Genomic DNA, 26,290 nt, shown 5'->3' with positions numbered 1-26,290 from the left:
GGTAGATTTGTCAAATTTTTGCCCCCTTCGCGCTGTGACGCAGGTGGCTAGGGGATGTCCAGCCTGCACAGTGCTTTCACTCTGAAGTTTTCTGGTGAGATCGCTGACGGTCGCGTCTCGGCACACCGCCCTCGCTTCGCGATCTGCAAAGTCTATCGAGGTCTTTCGCCCGGAGACCGATGACGCGGTGCTGATGAATATTGCGATTGGCTGTTCCTGGGCGAAAGGGCAGGGCGCCGCTTTCCTATTGGTGCCGGGCGACCGGTTGGTTGCGCTTAGTTGGAAGTTGGGACCGCGGGCGATCAGTCGCTGAGATCGGGGAGTCAATTCCGCTGGAGTTGGTGGTGTGCGCCAGGTGTCCGATCATCCATAAGACACAGAGGAGCAGATTTAGACCATTCACGATGCTGAGAGTCTTGATCCTACTGTCTCTGGGGCTGCTGTGTGCCGCGAGTAAGTGAGCTTGTTGCTTGGCAGGGTTTGGGAATCCAGCGGGCTCCATTCGGCCCCTTGCCCTTGTGCCCGCTCGCTGAAAGATCTCCCTTGGTCCGGATCCGCTCGGCCCTCACTCCAGAGGAGACCTCCCCATTGACTCCAGGGCCCCACGTCCTATCTGTCTGAAGCCCATTCACCCTCGCTGGAAAAGAGCCCTCCGCCTTAGCCCTAAAATCCCATGTCCCTCCCTCTCTCTTTCTGAAAGTGCTGCCCCTTAGTCCTAATGCCCCATTGCCCCCTACCCAAAAGGAGTCCTTCCCACTAATTGTAATGCTCCGTCATCTCTCTCGAAGAACACCTTCCCATTAGCCCCAATGCCCCATTCCCTCTCTCTCAGCCCTTCCCACTAGTCCTAATGCCCCATGACCTCTCTCCCCATTAGTACCAATAGCTCGTGCCTTCAGAAGGAACTCTCCCATTAAACATACCCTGGGCCCTCTCTCTTAGGGGGAGCCCCCCACCCCATTAGTCCTAATGCTCCATGTCCTCTCTTCCAAATAGAGTCCTCCCCATTGGTCCTGATGCTCCTCCTCTCTCTCTTTGAGAGACCCCCTCGTCCTATTGGCCTTAATGCCCCATGCGTGCTTTCTCTTTTTCTTGGAAAGAGGTGCCCCCTCCAGTGTCCCATATCCTGCCCTCACCCTGAAGCCTCTGGAAAGAAGACCCCCTCTGGTCATTAGCCCCGTCTTCCACCCCCATCACCTTTGGAAAGGATCCCTCCCAGCGCCTCCAATGGCCCGTTGTCCTTTCCCTCTCAAAGAGCTTCCAATTAGCCCCAACTCCCCAATGCCCCGCTCGCATTCTGAAATAGACCCCACTCCCCCCCCCCCCCCCGAGAGTTGGATGCTGTTCCTGGGGATATTGGGTGAATGCTGGAGCAAGGGAATGAATTTGGATGACCAGCTTTGACCGTGTCGAATGGCAAAGCAGGTTCAAAGGGGTGAACAATCTCCTGTTCCAACTTTCTGTTCGCCCCAGTGGCCCTCTGCACCCTCTCTCTGCAAGTGCCCCGTATTAGCCCTATTGCCCCATGCCCTCCCCTCTTGGAAAGACACCCCCAAGCCCATCAACCAGAATTCCCTATGTCTGCCCCTTGCACTCTTAGAAAGAACCCTCCCATTCTCTCTGATGTCCCTGTCTCTGAAAGAGATGCCTGTTAACCCTAAAACCCATGCTTCTCTTTCTCAGTCTGTGCCCCATTAGCCCTCTACCCCTCTGAAAGTGCTTCCCATTAGTGCTCATGCCCTCTGCCCTCTTTCTCATGGAAAGCCCCCACCCAGCCCTATTAGTCTCTATGCCCATGCCCACTCTCCTTAAAAGAGGACCCCTCCAAAGCCCAATGCCCTGTCTCTGAAAGAGCCGGCTCCACCCTGCCCCCCTCCCCCATTAGCCCTAATGTTCCACACCCACCCCCCTCACGGAAAGCGCCTCCAATTAACACCCAGTGCGTCCCCTCGCTCCCTATTGCCTCCGTGAAGAAGTTGAGTTTGTGAAATGTAGAGGAGTTGGGTATGTTTGGGAATCGACAAGGGGAATTGGCTGTTTTAGATCCAGTACAGTGTAATGAGAAAGGGTTAATTAATAACCTTCAGGTAAAGGGTGCAGAGGAGAGACCATAACATAAATCCTGCATAAATCCTGTGATTCAAGCTAAAATCAATTGTGAAGGTATGAGGGGCAGGTTGGCTGGAACTGACTGGGAAACTCCATTAAACGATATGACCCTGGATGGACTGTGGCTTGTATTCAAAGCAATAGTACTTCACTTATAACACAATACATTCCTTTAAGGCATAAAGACCCAACAGGAAAAGTGCTCCAACCATGGATTAAGGGAGAAATAGCATTAAGTATAAGGAAAGAGCTCATAAAATTGCCAGAGAAAAAAACATCAAGCTTGAGGATTGAGAATGCCTTAGCATTCAAAAAATGTTGATCTAAAAATTGATAAAGAAAGGGGGGTGAAAAAAGAATGCGAAAGAGACTGTAAAGGCTTCTATCGTTGTGTAAAAAGGAAAACTCTAGTGAGGACAGGTGTGAACCACAGTCAGAGACGGGAGATAGCAAAAGTCGAGCTGCTGGAGGAACTCAGTGGGTCAGGCAGCGTCTGTGGAGGGAAATGGGCAGTTGACATTTTGGCCTCAGACCCTTCATCTGGACTGGATGGGTAGAGGGGAGATAGCCGGTAAGGGATAGAAGTGGGGCGAGAGCTGGCAAGTGATAGGTGGATCCAGTTGAGGAGATTGATTGGCAGATGGAGTCAGGTGGGGTGGGAAGGGTGGAGATAGGCTGGGAGGTGATCGGTGGGGGCAACAAAGGGCTGCCGACGGGAAAGGAAGTTGCAGCATGGAACCAAATAGGGAGGGGGTGGCGGGCAGATGGGAACTGTGTGGGGAGGAGGGGGAGGGCATTCAGTAGGAGAGGATTTATAATGGGGGATATGGAAACAGCGGAAGAATTAAAACTTTGTATCTACCTTCTTGGAAGAAGACACAGACAAAGTGTCTCAAACCAAAGGTCCTGTGTGAACAAGTAAAAGAAGTAAGTATGAGTAAGGGTAAACCAGTAAAAAAATAGATCCTTCAAACTCAAAGAGCCAATGATCTCCATTGAAGGGATGGCGACGGAGAAAGTTAGACAGTCTGCTTATCATCTTCCAAACTCCCACGGATTCTGAAATGATCCTGCGGACTGGAGTGTGGCAAATGTGACCCCACTATTTAGGAAAGAGGGAGAGAGGAAACTGGGAACCACCAGCCTGTTAGATCTACCTGGGAAAATGGTGAATTCTGTGACATCAAGACACTCAGAAAATAATATGACTGATCAGAGTCAACTGAAAGAAATATCATGTTCGACTAATCTATTGGTGTTATTTTAAATGTGTCGAGTAGATGAGGGAGAATCAGTGGGTGGATAAGGTCCCACGCAGCAAGTTAGAGCACATAGAATTGAGGATAATTTGGAAAGTATGGATTATGAGGAGAGACTAAGGGAGCTGGGGCTTTTCTCTTTGGAGAAGAGGATGAGAGGAGACATGATAGAGGTGTACAAAACATTAAGAGGAATAGATAGAGTGGACAGCCAGCACCTCTTTCCCAGGGTACCAATGCTCAATACAAGAGGGCATGGCTTTAAAGTAATGGGTGGGAAGTTCAAGGAAGATATCAGAGGAAGGTTTTTTATCCAGAGAGTGGTTGGGGCACGGAACACGCTGCCTGGGGCGGTGGTGGAGGCAGGTACATTGGTCAAATTCAAGAGATTGTTAGATAAGCATATGGAAGAATTTAAAATAGGGGGATATACCCCCTACTACATTTCAATGGTTTTCTCAAACTATAACATGTTTAAACTTAGAAAAAATTAGGAGTGGTACTGTTGATCCTTCGCTTAAATTTGAGGAAGTTTGGAATCCATTTATACAATATTTCCATACGATATGAACAGACCTTTTTCGAATCCCCTTCAATAACCTTTGAATATAGAGGAGCGGAGCTGACGACATAAGAATGTGGTTTTTTTTAATCGAAGTAATGTCAGTCCAGTTTTTTTTAAGTTTTTGGTTTGCTTTTGTTTAATGTTATATTTCTTTTTGAGTTGGGGGTTTTCTCTTCATATAATTAAATTTCTTTTCAATTTTTTTTCTCATCGTGTACACTTAGCAAGAGTGCAGGAGGTCTAGATTATATATTTTACTCCTTGTGAGTATAAATATTAACTGTCATTATTGTTACCCCGATCTCTTTGTATCATATGTATAATTATTAATATTATGTAAATCAATTTGAATTACTTTGGAATTCAATAAAAAGATTGAAAAAGAAAGGAAATTGGGGGATATATGGGAGGAAGGGGTTAGATAGACAGGCGAGGTCTAAAGGTCGGCACAACATTGTGGGCCAAAGGGCCTGTGTTGTGCTGTACTGTTCTGTTCTATAATATACATGTGCAGATTGAGAGTTGGTTAACACATAGGGGATAATAGGAATAAATGGAACTTCTTTTGGTCTCCTTTCAGAGGAAAGGATGTGGTTGCTATGGAGGGACAGCGGTGAAGGTGCACTCCACTGGTTACTGGGGTGGCAGGGTCTGACGTTTGAGGAGAAGTTGAGTGCTCAAGAGTTTAGAAGCATGAGACCTTATTGGAACTCACAATATACTTAAGAAGGCTTGACGGATTACATTCTGGGAGGATGTTTACCCTGGCGAAAGAATCTAGAACTGGGGTGGCACAGTCTTAGAACTAATGGGGAGACATGAGTGCATGAGAAATTTCTTCACACGGAGGGTAGTGTGCCTTTGGAATTCTCTGCCCCAGGGGGCTGTAGGGGCTCAGTCACTGGTTACATTCAAAACAGGTTGATAGGTTCTGGGACATTGAGGGAATGGAGGGATATCGGGAGAGTGTCACAAAATGGCGTTGAGGTAGAAGAACAGCTGCGATATTGTTGAATGGAGGAAAAGGCTGGAAGGGCCGAATGGCCTGCTTCAGGTTCTGTTTCTCACTGTTAGCTTCAGTGCCACTGCACCCTCTTACTCAAAGTTCTGCAGCAGCTGTATTGCCCCATCCTGTCTTTCTGAAGGCTCCCCACTAATTCCAATGCCCCCCTGCCCTTTCTCTGAAAGAGTTCCCTCCATTCTGAAGTGCCAGCTGACTGAACCTTGGACTGGGTCAGGCAGCGGTGTGTCATACATTGCTCTCCACGGTTTGGCCGTAGGTGTTTGTACAGTGCTGAGAAGGTTTTTATTGCTTTTCCACAGATAAATGCATGAAGAAGCTATCTGCAAGATAGATTCCTTTAGCATGCTGATTTTAGCTGTGGTGTAAATGTGTACAACACATTGTTGTGTGTTTAAAACAGTGGAAACGGAAGCCATTGCCATGGTCTAATACTGCACAACAAGGGGAATTCTATAATATTCATACTTCCCTATTTCCTTTCAACATATAAGGAGGCCGTTAAGCCTGTCAAATCCGCGCTGACTCACAGAGCAATCCTATTCCCCTACTGATTTTCAGGGTAATCAATTCTGGATTCCCATCAATCCCACCACACACTTACACATTAGGGGCAGATTACAGTGGCCGATCAGTCTACCAACTCGTGGGCCCTTGGGATGCTGGAGTAAACTACAGCTCTGGGGGGAGCCCACGCGATCACAGGGAGAGCGTGTGCAGGTAGCGCCAGAGGTCAGGATCGAACCTGGGTTGTTGGGAGTTGTGAGGCAGTGGCTCTACCTGCTGTGCCATGGTGACAGCACACTACACCACTCCTTCACCACGACTTTAAAATTGCCTGCCTTGTCCTGGTGTCAGTTTAAAATTTTACTTTCATCTTTCTTCACACAGCGAGTTTTTTTCCCCAGTGTTCACAACCGACTCCTACATTTCCTTCCTATATTTTTGATTTTGGGTGGCTCTTTCTGTTGTATCCAGCTCCAGGGAAGAGAGATCCCGACAGTATATGAGCGGCTCCATAAAGATTGGGAGTGCGGGAGTGTGAGACCTTGGCACAGTGCATGAATATTCCCATAAAACTCTGATAATCCGGCACACATGCTGGCCAACAGACATTCCAGACTTTCAGACGTTCTTCCAATTAATATCTCAACGCACTTTTAATTCACTTTTTTTTAAGATGCTACACAGTGCTATAAGTTTTCCGTGAAACAGTTAAGCTTAAAGGGAGTGCCAGAAGTGGGGTGGAAAAGGGTCGCAGGATGTGGGTGTCAGAGAGTGGAGAGGAAGTGCGGCAAATGTTACCTAGTGAACCAGATGCTGAGGCATTGGATTTTCTGAACAGTGGATTATTGGTGCTTTGTTGTCGTTGGAAGGTTTTTTTTTGTCCATTCTTGGGACTGTGGGAGTTGCTCTATAATCAGATTTTACTGCCCCTCACCAACTGTTCAGAAGGTGGTGACGAGAAACCTTGAACTACCACCTTCTGTATAGTGAATGCTTTTCCAGTTGTCGTTATGTGAGGTGTTCGAGGAAGGTGAGTCGGGAGAGTGCCTGGATGAGTGCTTGACAAGGTGGCCCACTTGTCACCCAGTGTTCTGGCCTGAATATCCACTGGTCCAAAACAAAACCAGAAAATGCTGGAAGCACTTAGTGAGTCAGGTGGCATCTGGAGAGAGGGAGAGAGAAGCAGGATCGATTTTTCAGGTCGATGAGCAGAATTGGGGAAAATTAGTTTAACAGGCATATGCAGAGAAGTGAAGAGAACAAAGGGAATGTCTGTGAGGTGGTGGGGATCAACTGCAAATGGATGCCACAGATTGGTGGAGACTAGCAGAGGGTAGAAGGACGTTAATCTGTCAGGAGGAGGGGAAAATAGCGAAGGAGCCAAAGAAAGCAGTGAAGACAAACTCTGCTGGAACTGTGCGATACAGAATGCAGCGGTTGCTGGAAATCTGAAATGAAGGAGACTGTTGGGAGAGCCCAGCAGGTCATGCCTCACCTGTGGTGAGGAGAAAACTGAGTTCCGTCAGAAATGGTCAGTGATTGAAAAGTGAAAAAAAAATGCAGATGCTGGTAATCTGAAACATAAACAGAAAATGATAGAAACACTCAGCAGGTCAGGCAGCATCTGCAGAGAACATATAATGCCCCACGTCAATACCGTGAGAAGTCATGGACCTGAAACACCAACCCTGCCCCCCGCCTCATAGGTACAGCCTGATCTACTGAGCACTCCCAGCTGTCCCTGCTTCCATGGGTATTGGTCACGTCTAACCCAAACTGGAAAGGCTGGTTATCTGAAATTGTTGAATTCAGTGTTGAACCCCAAGGGTTGTAACCTGTCTAGATGAAAAATGCTGTGAAGGCAAAGACATAGAGTCAGAGTGGGAATGTGATGGGAGATTTACAGGAAGTTGGAAGTTCAGGGTTGCCCTTGTGGACTGAACAGAGATGTCCTGCAAAACGACCACCCAGTCTGCAGTGGTTGTCCGGTGTAGACTGGACCACATTGTCAACAGCACGCTAAATTGGAAGAGGTGCAGGTGAACCTCAGCTTCACCTGGAAGGAGTCTTTGGGATGCAGGATGATGAGAAGCAAAGAGATGAAAGGGCGGGGGTTGCATTTCATCTGGTTTCATGGTGGAATGACGCCTTGAGAAGGTCAGTATACCTGATCACTGCAATTTTTGGATTACCAATGACGGAATCTGACCACCTATTTGCTGCTGCTTGTCTTATGATTGACTTTGTTACATTAATGGCCAAGCCATCCATTTTGTTTAAGTGGAAGGATCCAATACCCCCCACTACTTTTCATTGGTTTTCTCAAACTATATCATGTTTAAACTTCGAAAAAATGAGGAGTGGCACTGTGGATTCTTTGTTTAAATTTGAGGAAGTTTGGAGTTCACTTATTCAATATTTTCATATGATATAGATCCCTTTTCAACAATCTTTGAATTTCGAGGAGTGGAGTTGACGACATAATAATGCTCTTTGTTCACCGAGAAATATCAGTCCAGTTTTGTTTCTCTTTTGAAATTTTTGTTTTCATATTATCACTTACAATTTTTTTCGATTTGGGTTCTTTTTATATAATAAATCTTTTTCTTTTTCCTTTTGACTTTCCTTTTGTAATATATTCGTTTACCAAGAAACCATGGGGCCTAGAATATTTTTTTATTCTTTCTGATTATATATCTCATGATTGTCCTTCTGATCTCTTTGTATTGTGTATAATTACCGATGTATTCATCTGAATATTAATAAAAAGATTGAAAAAGAAAGAAAGAAGATAAGATGAGTGGGTAGAAGGGTGGACCATGGGAGTCATGGAGGGAACAGTCCCTTAAGAATCCGAAAGGGGAAGTGAAGACATGTCTGGTGGTGGATGATGTATCGAATGTGGACACTGGTGGGTTGGAAGGTTGGGGGAGGGGAACGTCCTACATGCTCTGGCTGGGGGATACAGAGGATGAAAGCATCATGGTTGCAGTGATTACCAGTGATCTCTGCCACCAAGGAAGGGTAACAGTGACAGGGGAAAACCGTTACCAATGGGTTCCTGACATCAGCCAGATGAAGTATATTGACCATCCATCATCGCTGGGTCTAAATCCTGGAACTCCCTCCCCAAAAGCACCGTGGGTGCACCTTCACCAGAAGGACTGCAGTGGTTCAAAACGACCATCATCTTATCCAGGGAAAACCGGGCAGTGCCAGCGATGCCTTCATTTCATACACAAATAAAGAAAGGCATATGAGATCTGGAGGGGAGGGACCCGGATGGCTTGCCTCTTGAGCAGGAACACAGGGTAGATAGAGTCCTCCTTCTCTTCTCCTCTTGAGAGGAGACATGATAGAGGTGTACAACATATTAAGAGGAATAGATAGAGTGGACAGCCAGCATCTCTTTCCCAGGGCACCAATGCTCAATACAAGAGGGCATGGCTTTAAAGTAATGGGTGGGAAGTTCAAGGGAGATATCAGAGGAAGGTTTTTTACCCAGAGAGTGGTTGGGGCATGGAATGTGCTGCCTGGGGTGGTGGTGGAGGCAGGTACATTGGTCAAATTCAAGAGATTGTTAGATAAGCATATGGAAGAATTTAAAATAGAGGGAGATGTGGGAGGAAGGGTTTAGATAGTCTTAGGTGAGGTGTAAAGGTCGGCACAACATTGTGAGCCAAAGGGCCTGTATTGTGCTGTTCTGTTCTATGATTCCCCAGGGTAGAAATGTCAAATACTAGAGGGCATAGGTTTAATATGATGTGGGGAAAGTTTAAGGGAGACGTGCAAGGCAAGTTTTGTCCTTAAACTGAGTGGTGGGTGCCTGGAACTCAGTGTCGGGGGAGGTGGTGGAATCGGATATGATAGCAATGTTAAGAGGCATTTAAGATACACGAACGGGCAGGGAATGGAGACCGTGTGCAGACTGATTCGCTAGTTAGATTGGCATCATGGTTGGCACAGACATAGTGAGCTGAAGGGCCTGTTTCTGTGCACTACTGCTCTATGTTCTAAGGGCAAGCGTCCGATGGGATTCTCAGTGCATGAGACTCATGTTGGTGCCGGATTTGAACATGTGCTCACTGTGGTTCTCCTGTGTGTCCGCAGATGTAAGTTCACCAGAGGTCACTGTGTACACCTACAAACCAATCAAGGAAGGTGAAAAAAACGTCCTCCTCTGCCATGCCAAGGAATTCAACCCACCCAACATCCATTTGGAGCTGCTGGAGGGCGGGAATGTGATGCCGAAGACAAATCAATCTGACATCACCTTTGAGCAAAACTGGAAATTCAAATTAACCAAATATGCTGAGTTCTGGCCTAAGCAAGGAGTGGAGTACTCCTGCAGGGTGAATCACCAAGACAACATCAAGAAAGTTAAACTTGGTGAGTAAAACTTGCATTCTTCATGAATCATATACTATGAAACGCCGGTAATCTGACATGTTCGGGACTCTTGTGCTGCTGGACTGGCAGGTTTTCTGGACTATTGGAAGTTGTTCTATTAATTCCCAAAACACTTTTAGTTCACTGTTTTTTGGACGTTACCTGGTATTGCAATACATTTTCCAGTGAACTCAGTAAGTTTAAAGGGAGGGTGAGACCCAGGGCCCCGGTGAATTCCAGGGGAGCCCAGGAATCGGGATCTCAGTGCAGGTAAGGGAGCGCAGGTAACATCACTGATGAGATAGATACTGAACCATCGAACAGCAGATTGTTGGACCCATACTGTACATAATGTACATACTGTACCTTTCTTAGAGCAGGATAAAATGTCGGCACAACATTGTGGGCCGAAGGGCCTGTACTGTGCTGTGGTGTTCTATGTTCTATAAGCACATACTGCTTTACCCCAATGAGGTATGCACTCTTCAACTCCAAACACGAGTTTCTCTCCAACTGAGCACTTGATATCAAAGCTAAATTAGATTCCACCCTGGAACATTCCCAAGTATCCACTGTTCCTTATATAAATCATCTGAAATACCTGGATGTGATCCCTGCCGAGACCTCATTTCCAGGTATCCATTTTCCATGCATGTATTTCTAAACCCTTGAAAAACTAAATGTGCGTCTGGCCTTTGGTGATAACAATGTAACTTCCCTATAATTAAGTGAAACTGACCATTCTTCTACCTTAGAATGCAGCAAATTGAAATGAGCTGTTAATGAGGTAAGATAGAGGGTGTTTATTGCAGGCTATGAATTGGCCAATAGGTGAAGAAATAGATTTTATTTATGAAGCCATGAACATTTTTATGATGGGAACTGGGTTTAAGGACCCATCCACAAGCCAAACCTGTGACTGTGATCAGTACTGCACTGAAACATCAGCATAGTTTCTGGCTCAAGTCTCTGGAATAGGCCTGAACCCATAACCTGTGATTTGGCTGAGAGTGTTACAATGGAGCCATACTAATACCTGAAATCAGGCTGTAGGATTTGGTATCGACATAATAGTTCTTTCAATACAAGTTCTGTGCATGCTTTCTGAAGCTTCTACTGACTTAGCTAACATCACTGGTATTGGTATTGGTTTATTATTGTCACTTGTACCGAGGTACAGTGAAAAACTTGTCTTGCATACCGATCGTACAGGTCAACTCATTACACAGTGCAGTTACATTGAGTTAGTACAGAGTACATTGATGTAGTACAGGTAAAAACAATAACAGTGCAGAGTAAGGTGTCACAGCTACAGAGAAAGTGCAGTGCAATAAGGTGCAAGGTCACAACAAGGTAGATTGTGAGGTCAGAGTCCATCTCAATGTATAAGGGAACCTTTCAATAGTCTTATCACAGTGGGGTAGAAGCTGTCCTTAAGTCTGGTGGTACTTGCCCTCAGGCTCCTGTATCTTCTACCTGGTGGAAGACGAGAGAAGAGAGAATGAGTACAGCACAGGAACAGGCTCTTCATCTCACCACGTCTGTGCCGACCATGATGCCAATCTAACTACTTCCATCCGCCTGCACATTGTCGGTATCCCTCTATTCCCTGCCTGTTCATGTGTCTGCCTAAATGCTTCGCGAAACATTGCTCTCATATCTGATTCTACAAGCTCCCCTGGCAGTGCTTTCCAAGCACCTACCACTCGCTATGTGTTAAAAAAACTTGCCTTGCACATCTCCTTTAAACTTTTCCCCTGCTCACCTTAAACCTATGCCCTCTAGTATTTGCCATTTCCACCTTGGGGAAACGGACTCTGACTATCTTTATATACTGAAAACTGTATTTTGAGATGCACCATGTGAGTCATTTGAGACACAACTTAAGGATGGTGAGAGGAAGAGGTGACTGCAGACCCACGGTTCCCAGATCACCCTCCCAATGGGGACACACACAGGCTGTGGATTCACTGGTGGAGGTTGTTTGCTGCAATCAGTCAGCAGCTCCATCTAATCAGTGAACCTTGCGATTAACAGGACGGTGTAAGGAAACTTGGGCAGACTTTGGTCTTTTGTCCAATAATACCCATGTGTTGGTCTAATTTGTTTTGTTCACAGGCTAATGATTTTTTTTCCCTGCTTTCACTTACAGAATCCTTCTAGGCTGTTGCACCACAGGTAAGCAAACTCTGACACTCTTTGTGGTTACTGTTGAGAATATTCTGGCCTAATATTTCAAGTTCCTCACTCCTCTTTGTTTTTGCAGCCATGAACACCAGCGCGATTTCCAAAGGAATAAACATCAAAATCACATCTTTTGATTCAAGTTGCTTTAACATTCAGAAAAAAAATTAATGTTTGTATCATTCTGTAATTTTAAACTATCTGCAAATTTTGCTGTAGAACCTTAGAAGCTCGTAATTGCAGCTGTTGACATCTTGTTCCTTCTCCTTATTGGCTGATGAGTAGTGAAATTATGAAGTTGTGATTCATTAGAAATGAAATTTCCCTTCCAACTGCTGCGGAGGACTGGCCTACAAGTCAGGGCTATTAGAAACACCTAGTCATATTCCTCCCTCTGCCTCACCCCCATCTCATTCAAGTCTTCTATAGAATTTAAATAACGCCTGGCCCATCTTATGGACTGCTCTACTCAATCCCCACACAGCAGGAGTCACAGGAGTTCCCATGTGTGCCAGCGTACACTCACCTTGCAGTCAGGAGCCCAGATATGCTTTTAAAACACCAGCCCTACTCATGCACCATTTCTAGCTAGTTATTGACTTAAATCAGTCACAAATGCCTTTCTTAAATGATGATAATTTTCATTAGATACCCAGTGCTGATAGTTTCAGTGGTTTTAAGGGGATTATGTTATTAAAGGTGATTGGCTTCCAGTGTGTAAAGTAATGCATGTGTAATAATACTGTAACTGATGTGTTCAATAAATGAAGAAGTTTCGCCACCTTATCTCCTTGTTTTTTTGTTTGTGAACTCTGGGAGCAAGGAACCAGTGTCAGTGTACGTATCAACAATACAGCGACAGCAACTTCCACTTATATGGTGCCTTTAACTTCTCAAGCAGGTACTTTTTAGTGAGTTTGCCATTGAACCACTTGAGGCACATAGGCAAGTGAGGTTGCTTTTGAGGAAAGGGAGGCTCCCAACAGAGTCAAGTGAAATTTATTGCCATCTGCACAAGCACATGTATGCACAGGTGCAATGAAAAACTTGCTTGCAGCAGCATGACAGGTACATAGCATTAGAGACACAAGAAGAACATAAATTACACAAGAAAGACCACAATTAGAACAAAAAAAAAAGTTCATTGCAGTGTAAAGTTGTCAATAGTGCTGTTATGCTGAGGTAGTGATTAGGGTTATTAGAAAAAAGCCACTCAGACCATCAAGTGACCTGGGTTTGAGCATGACCTCAGGTGATGGGAGGTGGAAGTGAGGGAAAAGGGGAACAGAAGATCCAGGAGGTGGACTTGAGAATTCAGGGAGTACAATCTAAGAGTATTAGAACTCTTGAACATTAAAAATCGCTAATAATAGCATTTTGACTTTGTGGGTAACCTAAACTGATACGTGGCAGAGCATTCTCAAAATCAGGTAGAGTGGCTCCAGTGAAAGTTAAAACAAAATGTTGGAAATCTAACATTAAAACAAAAATTGCTGGAAATACACAGCAGGTCAGGCAGCATCTCTGGGAGGAGAAACAGAGGTAATGTTTCTGGTTGAAGAAGTTCTGATGAAAGGTTTTCAACTTGAAATGTTAACTCTGTTTCTCTTCCCACAAATGCAGCCTGACCTGCTGAGTGTTTCTGGCATTTTCTATCACAGTGGCTCTGGGCCCTGTGCAAGAGTTTAATCAAGAAACAGGTTTGAAAAGTCTCAACTTGTAAACAACAAAGAATTGCGGAGGAACTGTGGGATTATCCTCCCAAATGGTCAAAGCAGAAAAACTTCGGGCATACAGAGACACAGTGTGGAAGCAGGCATTTGGCCCACTGAGTCTATGCTGAACACCAACCACCCATTTACTATATTAATAGAACATAGAAAACCTACAGCACAATTCAGGCCCTTCGGCCCACAAAGTTGTGCCGATCATGTCCCTACCTTAGAAATTACTAGGCTTACCCATAGCCCTCTATTTTTCTCAGCTCCATGTACCTATCCAAAAGTCTCTTAAAAGACCCTATCGTATCCGCCTCCACCACCGCTGCCGGCAGCCCATTCCACACACTCACCACTCTCTGAGTAAAAAACTTACCCCTGACATCTCCTCCGTACCTGCTCCCTGGCACCTTAAACCTGTGTCCTCCTGTGGCAACCATTTCAGCCCTAGGAAAAAGCCTCTGACTACCCACATGATCAATGACTCTCATCAGTTTATACACCTCTATCAGGTCCCCCCTCATCCTCCGTCGCTCCAAGGAGAGAAGGCTGAGTTCACTCAACCTGTTTCCATAAGGCATGCTCCCCAATCCAGGCAACATCCTTGTAAATCTCTTCTGCACCCTTTCTATGGTTTCCACATCCTTCCTGTAGTGAGGTGACCAGAACTGAGCTCAGTACTCCAAGTGGGGTCTGACCAGGGTCCTATATAGCTGCAACATTACTTCTCGGCTCCTAAATTCAATTCCACGATTGATGAAGGACAATACACCATATGCCTTCTTAACCACAGAGTCAACCTGTGCAGCTGCTTTAAGCGTCCTATGGACTCGGACCCCAAGATCCCTCTGATCCTCCACACTGCCAAGAGTCTTTTCTAATCTTTTTATTCTCCCCACCTTCTCATCAACTCCCCCCAGATTCTACCACTCACCTACACACTCAGGATGATCTAAATTGGCCAGTTAACCCACACATTGTTAGGATATGGGAGGAAACTGGAGTGCCCAGGAGAAACCCACACTGTCACAGCGAGAAGGAGCAAATTCCACACACAGACAGCACCGGGGGTCGGGATCGAACTCGGGTCCCCAAGGCTGTGAGGCAGCGGCTCTAGCTGTTTGCCACTGTGCCACTGTAAAAAAACGAAGCTCAAGGTCTGCAGAATCTGTTTCAAAGAAGGCTTACAATTTGCAAGAGCAGGTTGATAAACCTTGGCATCTCCAAGAAACCGTTCATGTTGGAGTGAGTGGCCGAGACCTCAGTGACAAGACAGCAACAAGGAAAGCTGGCAGGGCCTGTGGCCAGTGAGATGGCACAACCTGGGGTGGCCAATCAGCAACTAGTTATCCGTACGTTCCAACACCCAGAGCTGTGGACGACAAGGAGCTGGAGCGGGTGGACGGTGAGACTGTAGTTGGAGGTACAGTCTACCAGTTGAGTATGTACAGTTGGTGCAGGCTGACTGACAGACATCCGTACACAGCAACTATTAGCTACGGTATAGTACAGTAAACCTCCGATAATCCAGTGTCCTATTGTTCAGAAATCTTGATAGCTTGGCATATGGTGCTCTCTTTAGACTCACCAGGACCCCATTTGCCAGGCTCCCTTTAAACTTGCTGGGTTCTGCTTCCTGCACTCCCTTTAAACTCACTGGGTACTGTCTCCCACATTCCCTTTAACCCCAGTGAGATGACTGGAAAATTTATTTCTCCATGCATAACATTTTTCAAAAAGGTGAATTAAAAGTGTGTTTTGAGTATTAATAAAAATAATTTCCAACAGTCCAGAAAACCTGCCAGTCCAGCACCACCAAAGTGCCAAGGGTTGATGGATTGTTGTAGAGTTTCACTACCTTTTAAATAGGTGTAACTCACAATCTGAATAAAGCCAGTGTGGGTTACACCTTCAGTATTTCGGTGACCTGTTTCTTCCTGGCCGATGTTGTACAGAGCTTCAGTACTGGATCTTCACATGTGTGACACATTGAAAACTAATAAACTGTAGGTGCTCTACACCTGAAACAAACAGGGAAGATGCTGTTCCTTCAGAATGTTATGTTCCAATGAGATCACTGAGACAGGGGCAGCAGCGAGTAGAGCCACTGCCTCACAGCTCCAGCGACCCTGGGCTCAATCTTGGCCTTCAGTGCTGTCTCTGTGTGTAGTTTGCACGTTCTCCCTGTGACTGTGTAGGTTTCCTCCCACATCCCAAAGACGTGCGGGTTGGTGGGTTAATTGGCCACTGTAAAGTAGAACATAGAACAATGAAACAGTACAGCACGATACAGGCCCTTCGGCCCACAATGTTGTTCTGACCGTTAAACCTCACCTAAGACTATCTAACCCCTTCCTCCCACATATCCCTCTGTTCTAAATTCCTCCATATGCTTATCTAGCAATCTCTTGAATTTGACCAATGTACCTGCCTCCACCACCGCCCCAGGCAGCGCATTCCATGCCCCAACCACTCTCTGGGTAAAAAACCTTCCAAAAATTGCTCCAACTGTGTGGTGCGTGGTAGAAACTGGGGGGGAGCTGATGACAATGTGGGGAAAATAAAAATTGGGATGAATGTAGAATGAGTGTAAATGGGTGGTTGGTGGTCGGCACGGACTCAGTGGGCTGAAGGGCCTGTTTCCGTGCTGTCTCTCTATGTGACTTCCCACTCTTCTCAGCTCCAGAAGGTATCTCATCGAACAACCCCTTCATTCCTGGAATCAACCTACTGATTCTCCGAAATAGCCTCCAATTTCCTTCCTTAAAATGAACCAAAACTGTGCTCCAGAAGTGGTACGTGAAGCAAGACTTCCCTAATCTTTTGTCTTCCTTGCAATAAAGGCCAACCTCCCATTTGACCTCGAGATTTACTTGCCGCACACGTGTGCTAACTTCCTTTGTACGAGGACACCCAGATCTCCTTAAACACCATCTTTGGTTAGTCCCACGCCATTCAATTTACATCGCCAGGAGTTCACCAAAGGCTCATAGTCAGGGAGAGGCAGAGGAACAAATGCCTGCAAGGATACCAAGGTAGTAATAGCAGGGGATTTCAACCATTGTAATATAAACTGGGGCAAGATATACAGAACATTGCTGCAAAATCACTTGTGGAGAAGGATATATGGGCAATCCAGACCACATCCAAGGGCCTTGCATTTGAAACACTTCATGTCAACTACACATAACCAGATGCTGATACTTTAGTCTAGCATACAGAGACACAGATGCTAGAATATGTTGATAACCAAGCTTTTGTTTAGATTGCAATTAAACAATGAGTGAATAATGGTTTCTTGGCATTGGTATTGGTTTATTATTGTCACTTGTACCAAGGTACAGTGAAAAACTTGTCTTGCATACCGATCGTACAGGTCAATTCGTTACACAGTGCAGTTACATTGAATTAGTACAGAGTGCATTAACGTAGTACAGGCAAAAACAATAACAGTACAGTGTCACAGCTACAGAGAAAGTGCAGTGCAATAAGGTGCAAGGTCACAACAAGGTAGATCGTAAGATCATAGTCCATCTCATTGTATAAGGGAACCATTCAACAGTCTTATCACAGTGGGATAGAAGCTGTCCTTGAGCCTGGTGGTACATGCCCTCAGGTTCCCATATCTTCTACCTGAAATGGAAGAGGAGAGAAGAGAGAATGTCCCGGGTGGGTGGGGTCTTTGATTATGCTGGCTGCTTCACCAAGACAACGAGAGGTAAAGACAGAGTCCAAGGAGGGGAGGCTGGTGTCCGTGATGCACTGGGCTGTGTCCACAACTCTCTGCAGCTTCTTGCGGTACTGGGCAGAGCAGTTGCCGTACCAAGCTGTGATACATCCAGATAGGATGCTTTCTGTGGTGCATTGGTAAAAGTTGGTGAGAGTCAAAGGGGACAAACCAAATTTCTTTAGCCTCCTGAGGAAGTAGAGGCGCTGGTGAACTTTCTTGGCTGTGCCATCTGCATGATTTGACCAGGACAGGCAGTTGGTGATGTTCACTCCCAGGAACTTGAAGCTCTCAACCCTCTTGACCTCAGCACCACTGATGTAGACAGGTGCATGTACACCGCCCCCTTTCCTGAAGTCAATGACCAGCTCTTCTGTTTTGTTGTTCTTATCTAATCTTCAGTCATAAAGTCATATAGTCAAATAGCACAGGATCAGGCCATTCAGCCCATCTTGTCCATGCCAACCATTGTCCCCATCTACACTAATCCCATTTACTGCAGCCTTCTCTGCCTTGGCGATTCAAGTGCTCGTGTAAAAGACTTCTTAAATGCTGAGAGAGTGTCTGTCTTCACCACCCCCCCAAGTTACAAGGAGTTGTTGGAGAAAGGTGACATAAGGAATGGATGAATTAAGCAGTTCGATCCTGACCTCAGGTGCTGTCGGTGTGCAGCTTGGAGAAAATAAAACCAGGGATTAATGTAGGATTAGTGTAAATGGGTGCCTGATGGTCGGCATGGCCTCAGTCAGCCAAAGGGCCTGTTGCCATGTTGTATACGACTTCCCACACTTCTCGTTCTTCCTGTAACAGGGTGGGTTTTCCACCTCCCACCCCAGTGTGCTCCCATTTTCTCCCACATTCCAGAGAGGGTTATTTGTCTGTTGTAAATTGCCCCTCTTGTGTAGAATCTGAGGGAAATTAGTGGAAATGTGGGGAGATAAAAGGTGGGATTAGTGTAATTGGGGTCTGGACAGACCCTGCTTCCATGCCGATGACTCTATGACCATGATACCTGCGATAGGGTGAGACCAGATCAAACGGGGCAGTTAGATGGTGATCGCACTTCTTTGTCTGTGTTATTTGCTGCTAATAATAGAGCTGTCAGACAAGCCGAACAGGTCAGGCTGTAAGAATGGAGAGAGGAAAATGGAGTCATAATCACAGATGGATGACAGGCGGAGATTGCCGGATCTGATACAAACAGGCAGAAAGAGCGAGTTACCCACAGTGGGAGAATTCCAATATCGACTCCGGAACGCTGCAACGTGCCAAGACAGAAGATGAGGTGCTGTTCGTCAAGATTACGGTGGCCCTCCTTGTTACAGTGCAGGAGGCTACAAGCTAATAAACCAGAGAGACACAAGAGACCGCAGAGGCTGGAATCTGGAGCAACACACAAACTGTTGGAGGAGCTCAGTGGGTCGAGCAGCACCTGTGAGAGGAAAGGAACTGTCAGTGTCAGGACTGAGAGTGGAGAGGGAAGATAGCTGGTATAAAGAGGTGAGGGGTGAGATAGGAGCTGGTAGGTGATAAGTGGACTGAGGAGAGGCAGAAAGAGCAAGGTGGGTGAGGGGGGGAGAGGTAGGGATTAAAGCAGGTGGATGATAGGCGGAAGTAGACAAGGAGGAGAAAAAGTGTAGGGAAGACCCAGGCGGGGGAAGGGTGACGAGCAGGGACCACAAAGACCACAAGCGCTGGAATCTGATGTGGAAGGTGATAATGGGAACCATTTCAGGGAGAAATGAAGGGGAGATGAAGCCAAATGGGGGAGGGGATCCTGTGGGTGAAGTGTGTCTGTACCAGGTGGGAAGGGGGACAAAACTGGGTTATTGGATGGTGGGTGGGGGAGGGAGGGTTTGGGAAAGGGAACAATAATGGTAGGGCCAGAGGTGGGGGGAGGAAGAGGGAGGAAGAGGGGGGAGGGAGGAAGGGGGGAGGGAAAAAGAGGGGGGAGGGAGAGGGGAGAGGGAGAGGGGAGAGGGAGAGGGGGAGGGAGAAGGGGGAGGGAGAAGGGGGAGGGAGAAGGGGGAGGGAGAAGGGGGAGGGAGAAGGGGGAGGGAGAGGGGAGGGAGAAGGGAGGGAGACGGGGAGGGAGTAGGGGGAGGGAGTAGGGGGAGGGAGTAGGGGGAGGGAGAAGGGGGAGGGAGAAGGGGGAGGGAGAAGGGGGAGGGAGAAGGGGGAGGGAGAAGGGGGAGGGAGAAGGGAGGGAGACGGGGAGGGAGTAGGGGAGGGAGTAGGGGGAGGGAGTAGGGGGAGGGAGTAGGGGGAGGGAGAGGGAGAAGGGAAGGATGAAGGGGAGGATGAAGGCGATGGAGGAGGGGGAGGGAGAGAAACATTGGAAAACTCACTGTTAATACTGTTGGGTTGTAGACTACCCAGGCGGTATGTGAGGTGTTGCTCTTCCAGTTTGTGTTGGACCTCTCCCTGGTAGTGGAGAAGGCTAAGGTTGGACAGGTCAGTGTGGGAATGGGGAGGGGAGCTTAAATAGCATGCATCCGGGAGCCTGGGGTGGTCACTGCGGACAGAGTGCAGGTACTCTGCAAACCAGTCGCCTAGTATGTGCTTGGTCTCATTAACGTAGAGGAGGCCACATCAGGCCACAGCCTCCCCGTCTGGTTCCACCTGCCTTCACCTCTCCCCAGAAGGTTCATAGAACATGAACAGTGCAGCACAATACAGGCCCTTCGGCCCACAATGTTGTGCCGACGTTTAAACCTCGCCTAAGACTATCTAACCCCTTCCTCCCACATATCCCTCTATTCTAAATTCCTCCATATGCTTATCTAGTAATCTCTTGAATTTGACCAACGTACCTGCCTCCACCACCACCCCAGGCAGCGCATTCCATGCCCCAACCACCCTCTGGGTAAAAAACCTTCCTCTGATATCTCCCTTGAACTTCCCACCCATTACTTTAAAGCCGTGCCCTCTTGTATTGAGCACTGGTGCCCTGGGAAAGAGGCGCTGGCTGTCCACTCTATCTATTCCTCTTAATGTTTTGTACACTAATGTTCCCATTATCAACTTCCTTACTTATCAGCTTCCAGCAGTGGTAGCCCTCTGTGTCCCCGCTCATCACTCCCGCTCCTCTGTCTCCACCATTACCCTCCTCCCTCTGCCCCCACGCCCCCCCCCCCCAACACCTTGCTCCATCTGCTCTTGTCTGCTTCCGAACTATCACCCACCTACCTCTGTCTCCCAACTCCACCCCTCTCGGCTCCTTCTGGCCACTATCCCTCACCACCCCTCAGTCAACCTATCACCCACCAGCCCATCTCACCGCTCCCCCTCTCCTCTCTATACTACCTATCTTCCCCCTCCACTCTCAATCCTGAAGCAGGGTCTCGACCTGAAATGTCCACAGTTCCCTTTCCCCCCCACAGGTGCTGCTCAAACACTGAGTTTCTCCAGCACTTTTTTGTTCCAGAGTGGGAATGGGGTGGGGAATTAACATGGCAGTTTCTTACCCTATCTATAACTCTCATAATTTTATATACCTCAATCATGTCCCCTCTTAACCTCCTCCACTCCAGAAAAAAACAGGCCCAGCCTCTCCAGTCTCTCCTTGTAACTGGAACACTCCATCCCAGGCAACGCCCTGGTGAATCTCCTCTGCACCCTCTCCAGTGCAGTCACATCCTTCCTATGGTGTGGTGACCAAAACTGTATGCAGTACTCCAGCTCTCTGACTGATGGTTCATAAAGTTGGAGCAAAACCTCCCTGCTCTTGTATTCCATGTCCCAACTAATGAAAGCCAGTTTCCCAAATGCTTTCTTAACCATGTTATCTACTGTTCCGCCACCTTCAAGAATCTTTGGACTTGTCCCTCTGGTTCCTTGTGATCCAAGGGCTTGTGGTGAGTTGGATTAAAAATTTAGCTCAGTGACAGGAAGAAAAGGTGAGCAAGTATTATAGTGGTCTGAGGCAGTGTGAAGCAGGGGTTTAACATGATGCTTGTTTTCATGATATACTGTATATCAATAACTTGAACTTTAATTTAGACCCATGACTGAGATGATTTTGAAATTATCTCATGCTATGTTGGCGCCGGAAGCGTGGCGACACTTGCGGGCTGCCCCCAGAACACTCTACGCAAAAGATGTATTTCACTGTGTGTTTCGATGTACATGTGACTAATAAAGATACCTTATCTTATAAATTACAATGCAGCTGACTGTCATAGAGAGATACAGGACAGAAGCAGACCCTCCAGCCCACCGAGTCTGTGCCAACCATCAAGCACTCGTTTTTTTGTTACAGTAATCCTACCATAATCCATTTTTTCTCCCCACATTCCCGTCAACTCCCCCAGATTCTGTCACTCACTGACACACCAAGGGCAATTTACAGCAGCCGATTAACCTACCAACCCGCAGGCCTTTGGGATGTGGGAGGAAACTGAAGCATTTGAGCAGTCACAGGGAGAACGTGCAAACTCCATGCAGACAACACCAGAGGTCAGGATTGAACTTGGGTCGCTGGAACTGTGAGGCAGTGGCTCTACCAGTTGGGCTACCATGCAGCCCAGTAGCGACACTGAGGAAAAATGTTCCTGGAAGGTGCCAAAGAACTGGTTAGGTGGGCACAAAAGCGGCAGATGGAGTTCAATCTGGAGAAATGTAAGGGAGTAGATTTAGAAAGTGCAGGATAACACATGACAGGAAGTTAAGAAAAAGAGGAAGAGGGTTCTTGGAACGCATGAACATAGATCCCTGAAGGCAGCAGGACAGTTGATAAGGAGTCTAGGAGATGTATAAGACACAGGGGACTGCAGATGCTGGAATATGGAGCAACAAACAATCTGCTGGAGGAACACAGCGGGTCGAGCAGCATCTGTGGGGGAGGAATTGTCGACGTTTCAGGTCGAAACTTTGCACAGATGCTACTTGATCTGCTGACTTCCTCCAGCAGACTGCTTGTTGCGTAAGATATTTGCCTTCAATAGCTGAAGTAAGAGAACAGATGTCACCTAGAACCATACATAAGCCTGTGGGATAAAACACTGGTTAGTCCACAGCTGGAGCACTCTGTGCAGTTTTGGGTTCAATGCTATAGGAAGGGTATGATTGCACTGGAGAGGGTGTGGAGGAGATTTAGCAGGATGTAAAATTACAAGAGGACATAATTTTAAGGTGATTGGTGGAAGGTATAAGGGAGATGTCAGAGGTAAGTTCTCTTACACTGAGAGTGGTGGGTGCGTGGAATGCACTGCCTGCAGAATTGGTGGAGGCAGATATATTAGGGACATTTAAGAGACTCTTAGATAGCCACATGAATGATAGAGAAATGGAGGGCTATGTGGGAGGGAAGAGTTAGATAGATATTAGAGCAGGATAAAATGTCGGCACAACATTGTGGGCTGAAGGGCCTGTACTGTGCTGTAGTCTTCTGTGTTGTCTGGGACAGAGCATTACGGATATAGGGAGAGAGTGGATAGGCTGGGTTTGTTTGAGCAGAGGAGGTTGAGGGGAGACCTGACAGAGATGTACAAACTTATGAGCAGCCATAGACGGGGCATAGTCCATAACTGGAGAACTGTGCACAGTTCTGATCGCCAGCCTATAGTGCTCAAGAGGATATTCACAGGAATATTGGCATGGCTGGGGAGGAGAGACTGACCAGACTGGAGTTGTTTGTCTGATACATTCAGAAGAGTTATAGCTTAAGTATATAAAGTTATAAAGCCCGTATATATTTACTCTTCCTGGAGGTTGAGAACCAGGACACATGCATTTAAGCTAACTGTAGAAAGATTAGAGGGGACAGGTGATAGGGGAGGAAACTCTCACCACATTTAGCAGGTAGCTGGATGAGTACAAAGAATTGGGAAGTGGGAGTGATCTAAGAACAAAAGAAAATTGGAGGAGTAGAACGTTCGGACACTCAAGCTTGCCCCGCCATTCAACCTGATCAGAACATCTGCCCCAGTTCCCTAAAGTCCTCAATTCCCTGATCTTTCAAAAATTTGGTGGGGTTATTTTGATCAAAATTCAGAGCTCAGTAGTGTAGCGGTTAGCGTAACACTTTACAGCACCAGCGACCCGGGTTCAACTCCAGCCGCTGTCTGTAAGGAGTTTGTACGTTCTCTCCGTGTCTGCGTGGGTTTCCTCCCATATTCCAAGGGGGTTAGGAAATTGTGGGCATGCTATGTTGGCGCCGGAAGCGTGGCGACACTTGCGGGCTGCTCCAGAACATTATGCAGAAGATTCATTTCAATGTATGTTTCGATGTACATGTGACTAATAAATATATCTTATCTTGGAGGTGGATTATATCACCAATCTTTCTGATGGAAAAAGTCCTCGACTTGAAACAATAACCGTTTCATTCTCCACAAATGCTGTTTGACTGTCTGCTTTTATTTCAGATTTCCAGCATCTGTGGTTTTCTGCTTTTGTGTTAAACCGGCGTTGTTCAGTGATTAAATCATCAGGAAGTTAAGGTAAAGAGGAACGGACGGATCTTGGAGCTCAGGAACAAAGATTCCTGAAGGCAGCTTCCTGTTAGAGTGAAGGGTAAGGCTGGCAGCATTAGTGAGCCCTGGTTGATGAGTGATATTGAGGCTATGACTGTGAAAAAGGAGGCATATGTCAGGTATAAGCAGCTGGGATGAAGCGAATCTCTGGAGGACTACAAGAAATGGAGGAGTACACTTACGAGGGGAATCAGGAGGACAAAAAAAAGACATCAGAGGCTACAACCTCACTAAGGAGTGAGAGACTTCCTGTTGTTTGGTGATAGTTTTATCTTATGGCACATTTTTACTCAGAATGTTTACACTGATTTTTTAACCTAAATGTCACTGATGTGGTTTATATTTGCAGTAAATATTCATTTTGTACTACTCTGAAGCAACAATCTATTGCCCATTTTTAGCTTCACAGGTCTGAGAAACAACAGCCATTGTTAACCCACAGAATGACCAGCTGTGTCTAACACTGCGTCTCTGGAAACCGTACTACGCAGAGGGGACACTCTGGCTGCAGTCTCTTCAGCCTCTCTGCTCACACCTAACACTGGGGCTCCCACTGCCTTCTGTTACATCTCTGCACTCAAAACCAATTTCTGGTGGTGGATCTGTCTATAGCTAAAACAACTCTTGCTGGAGATTTATCAGGATGCTGCCTGGATTAGAGAGTATGGATTATGAGGAGAGACTAAAGGAGCTGGGGCTTTACTCATTGGAGAGGAGATGAGGGGAGATATGGTAGAGTATACAAAATATTAAGAGGAATAGATAGAGTGGACAGCCAGCACCTCTTTCCCAGGGCACCAACGCTCAATACAAGAGGGCATGGCTTTAAGGTAATGAAACATAGAAAACCTACAGCACAATTCAGGCCCTTCGGCCCACAAAGCTGTGCCGAACATGTCCCTACTCTAGAAATTACTAGGCTTACCCATAGCCCTCTATTTTAATAGAAATATAGAAATGGGAAGTTCAAGGGAGATGTCAGAGGGAGGTTTTTCACCCAGAGAGTGATTGCGCTGCCTGGGGCGGTGGTGGAGGCTGATACGTTGGTCAAGTTCAAGAGATTGTTAGATAAGCATATGGAGGAATTTAAAATAGAGGGATATGTGGGAGGAAGGGGTTAGATAGTCTTAGGTGTGGTTTAAAGGTCGGCACAACATGGTGGGCCAAAGGCCCTGTATTGCGCTGTACTGTTCTATGGTTCTATGGATGATAGAGACCGCAGAGCGATGTCTGGGTCTATCTGGGAGGAAGGAGAGAAGATCTTACCCAACGGCGTGAACATTGAATTCTCCAATTTCAGGTAACCCGCACCCCCTCTGTTCCCCTCTCCCTCCCTCAGACCCACTCAGGTTCCTGCACACGGCCACTTCTTTCCAAACCCCCCCCCAGAGCCCTGTTACCCATTCCTTCCCCTCTCCCACCAAGTCCCATCTGCCTATCACCCACACACTCAACACACTGGGTCCCCTATCCCCTCCGCCCCCCTCCACTGTCCCCATCCACCCACCATCCCTCCTTTATCTGGTTCCACTCATCACCTCCCTTTCTTATTAGACTCCATCACCTGCGGCCCTTTGTTGTCTCCACATCACCGCCCAGCCTCTGTCGCTATCTCCACCCTCCCCTCCCATACCAACCGCCCATCAACCCCGTCTCACCTGGATCCCCCTTTGTTTTCCAGCTCCTGCCTCACCCCTCCCTCTCACCTCTTTATACTGGCCATCTCTCCCTATATTCTCACTGATGCAGGGTCTTGACCCGAAACTTCGACCATCCCCTTTCCCTCCACAGATGCTGCCTGACCTGCCGAGTTCCTCCAGCATCTTGTTTATTGCTGATTCCAGCATTTGTAGCCTCTCATGTCTTTACCATACCCACTAGGGTTTACAGGGACTTACACTCAGATGCCTCAAGCTGACCCAGGTCTGTAAGAGTTGTCAAGGTCAAGTTGTCTCATTGTCAAGGTCAAGGTCACCTTCACTCCCACAGCTTCAGAATCATTGCAGGCTGCAGCTGTGGGTGTCTGCCAATGGTCGGTGGGATGAGGGGTTAGACAGCGCTGTGACACAGCTAGTAGAGGCCCTGCCTCACAGCACTAGAGACATAGGTTCAATCCTGCCCTCGGGCATCGTCTGTGTGGAGTTTGCATGTTTTCCATGTGACTGTGTGGGTAAGTTGGTAAACTGGTTTATTATTGTCCCAGGTACTGAGGTACAGTGAAAAATTTTGTTTTGCATGCCAGCTATACAGATCATTTCATTACAACAGTGCATTGAGGTAGTACAAGAAAAAACAATAACAGAATGCAGAATAAAGTGTTACAGTTACAGAGAAA

General features: G+C 46.8%; 2 protein-coding genes across 2 annotated transcripts in view; one reads left to right on the top strand and one right to left on the bottom strand.

The window, feature by feature from the left end:
* The first annotated feature begins 270 nt into the window (after positions 1-270).
* LOC127585894 (beta-2-microglobulin-like) lies at positions 271-12,820 on the top strand. Its single transcript, XM_052043617.1, has 4 exons — positions 271-453; positions 9,572-9,850; positions 12,003-12,028; positions 12,117-12,820. Exons 1-3 carry the CDS (start codon positions 405-407, stop codon positions 12,011-12,013), a joined length of 339 nt encoding a protein of 112 aa, XP_051899577.1. The 5' UTR covers positions 271-404; the 3' UTR covers positions 12,014-12,028; positions 12,117-12,820.
* A 4,235-nt stretch (positions 12,821-17,055) lies between these two features.
* LOC127585963 (uncharacterized) overlaps positions 17,056-26,290 on the bottom strand; it is a 29,222-nt gene continuing 19,987 nt past the window's right edge. The window contains exon 4 of the mRNA XM_052043718.1: positions 17,056-18,911. Within this exon, the coding sequence (XP_051899678.1) occupies positions 18,893-18,911 (19 nt within the window). The 3' untranslated portion in view covers positions 17,056-18,892. The remainder of the gene's footprint in view (positions 18,912-26,290) is intronic.

The sequence above is a fragment of the Pristis pectinata genome, chromosome 34 (genome assembly GCF_009764475.1).
Source record: "Pristis pectinata isolate sPriPec2 chromosome 34, sPriPec2.1.pri, whole genome shotgun sequence".
Lineage (NCBI taxonomy): Eukaryota > Metazoa > Chordata > Chondrichthyes > Rhinopristiformes > Pristidae > Pristis > Pristis pectinata.
Note: the sequence above shows the minus strand (reverse complement) of the source record. Positions and strands in the feature narration are given on the sequence as shown.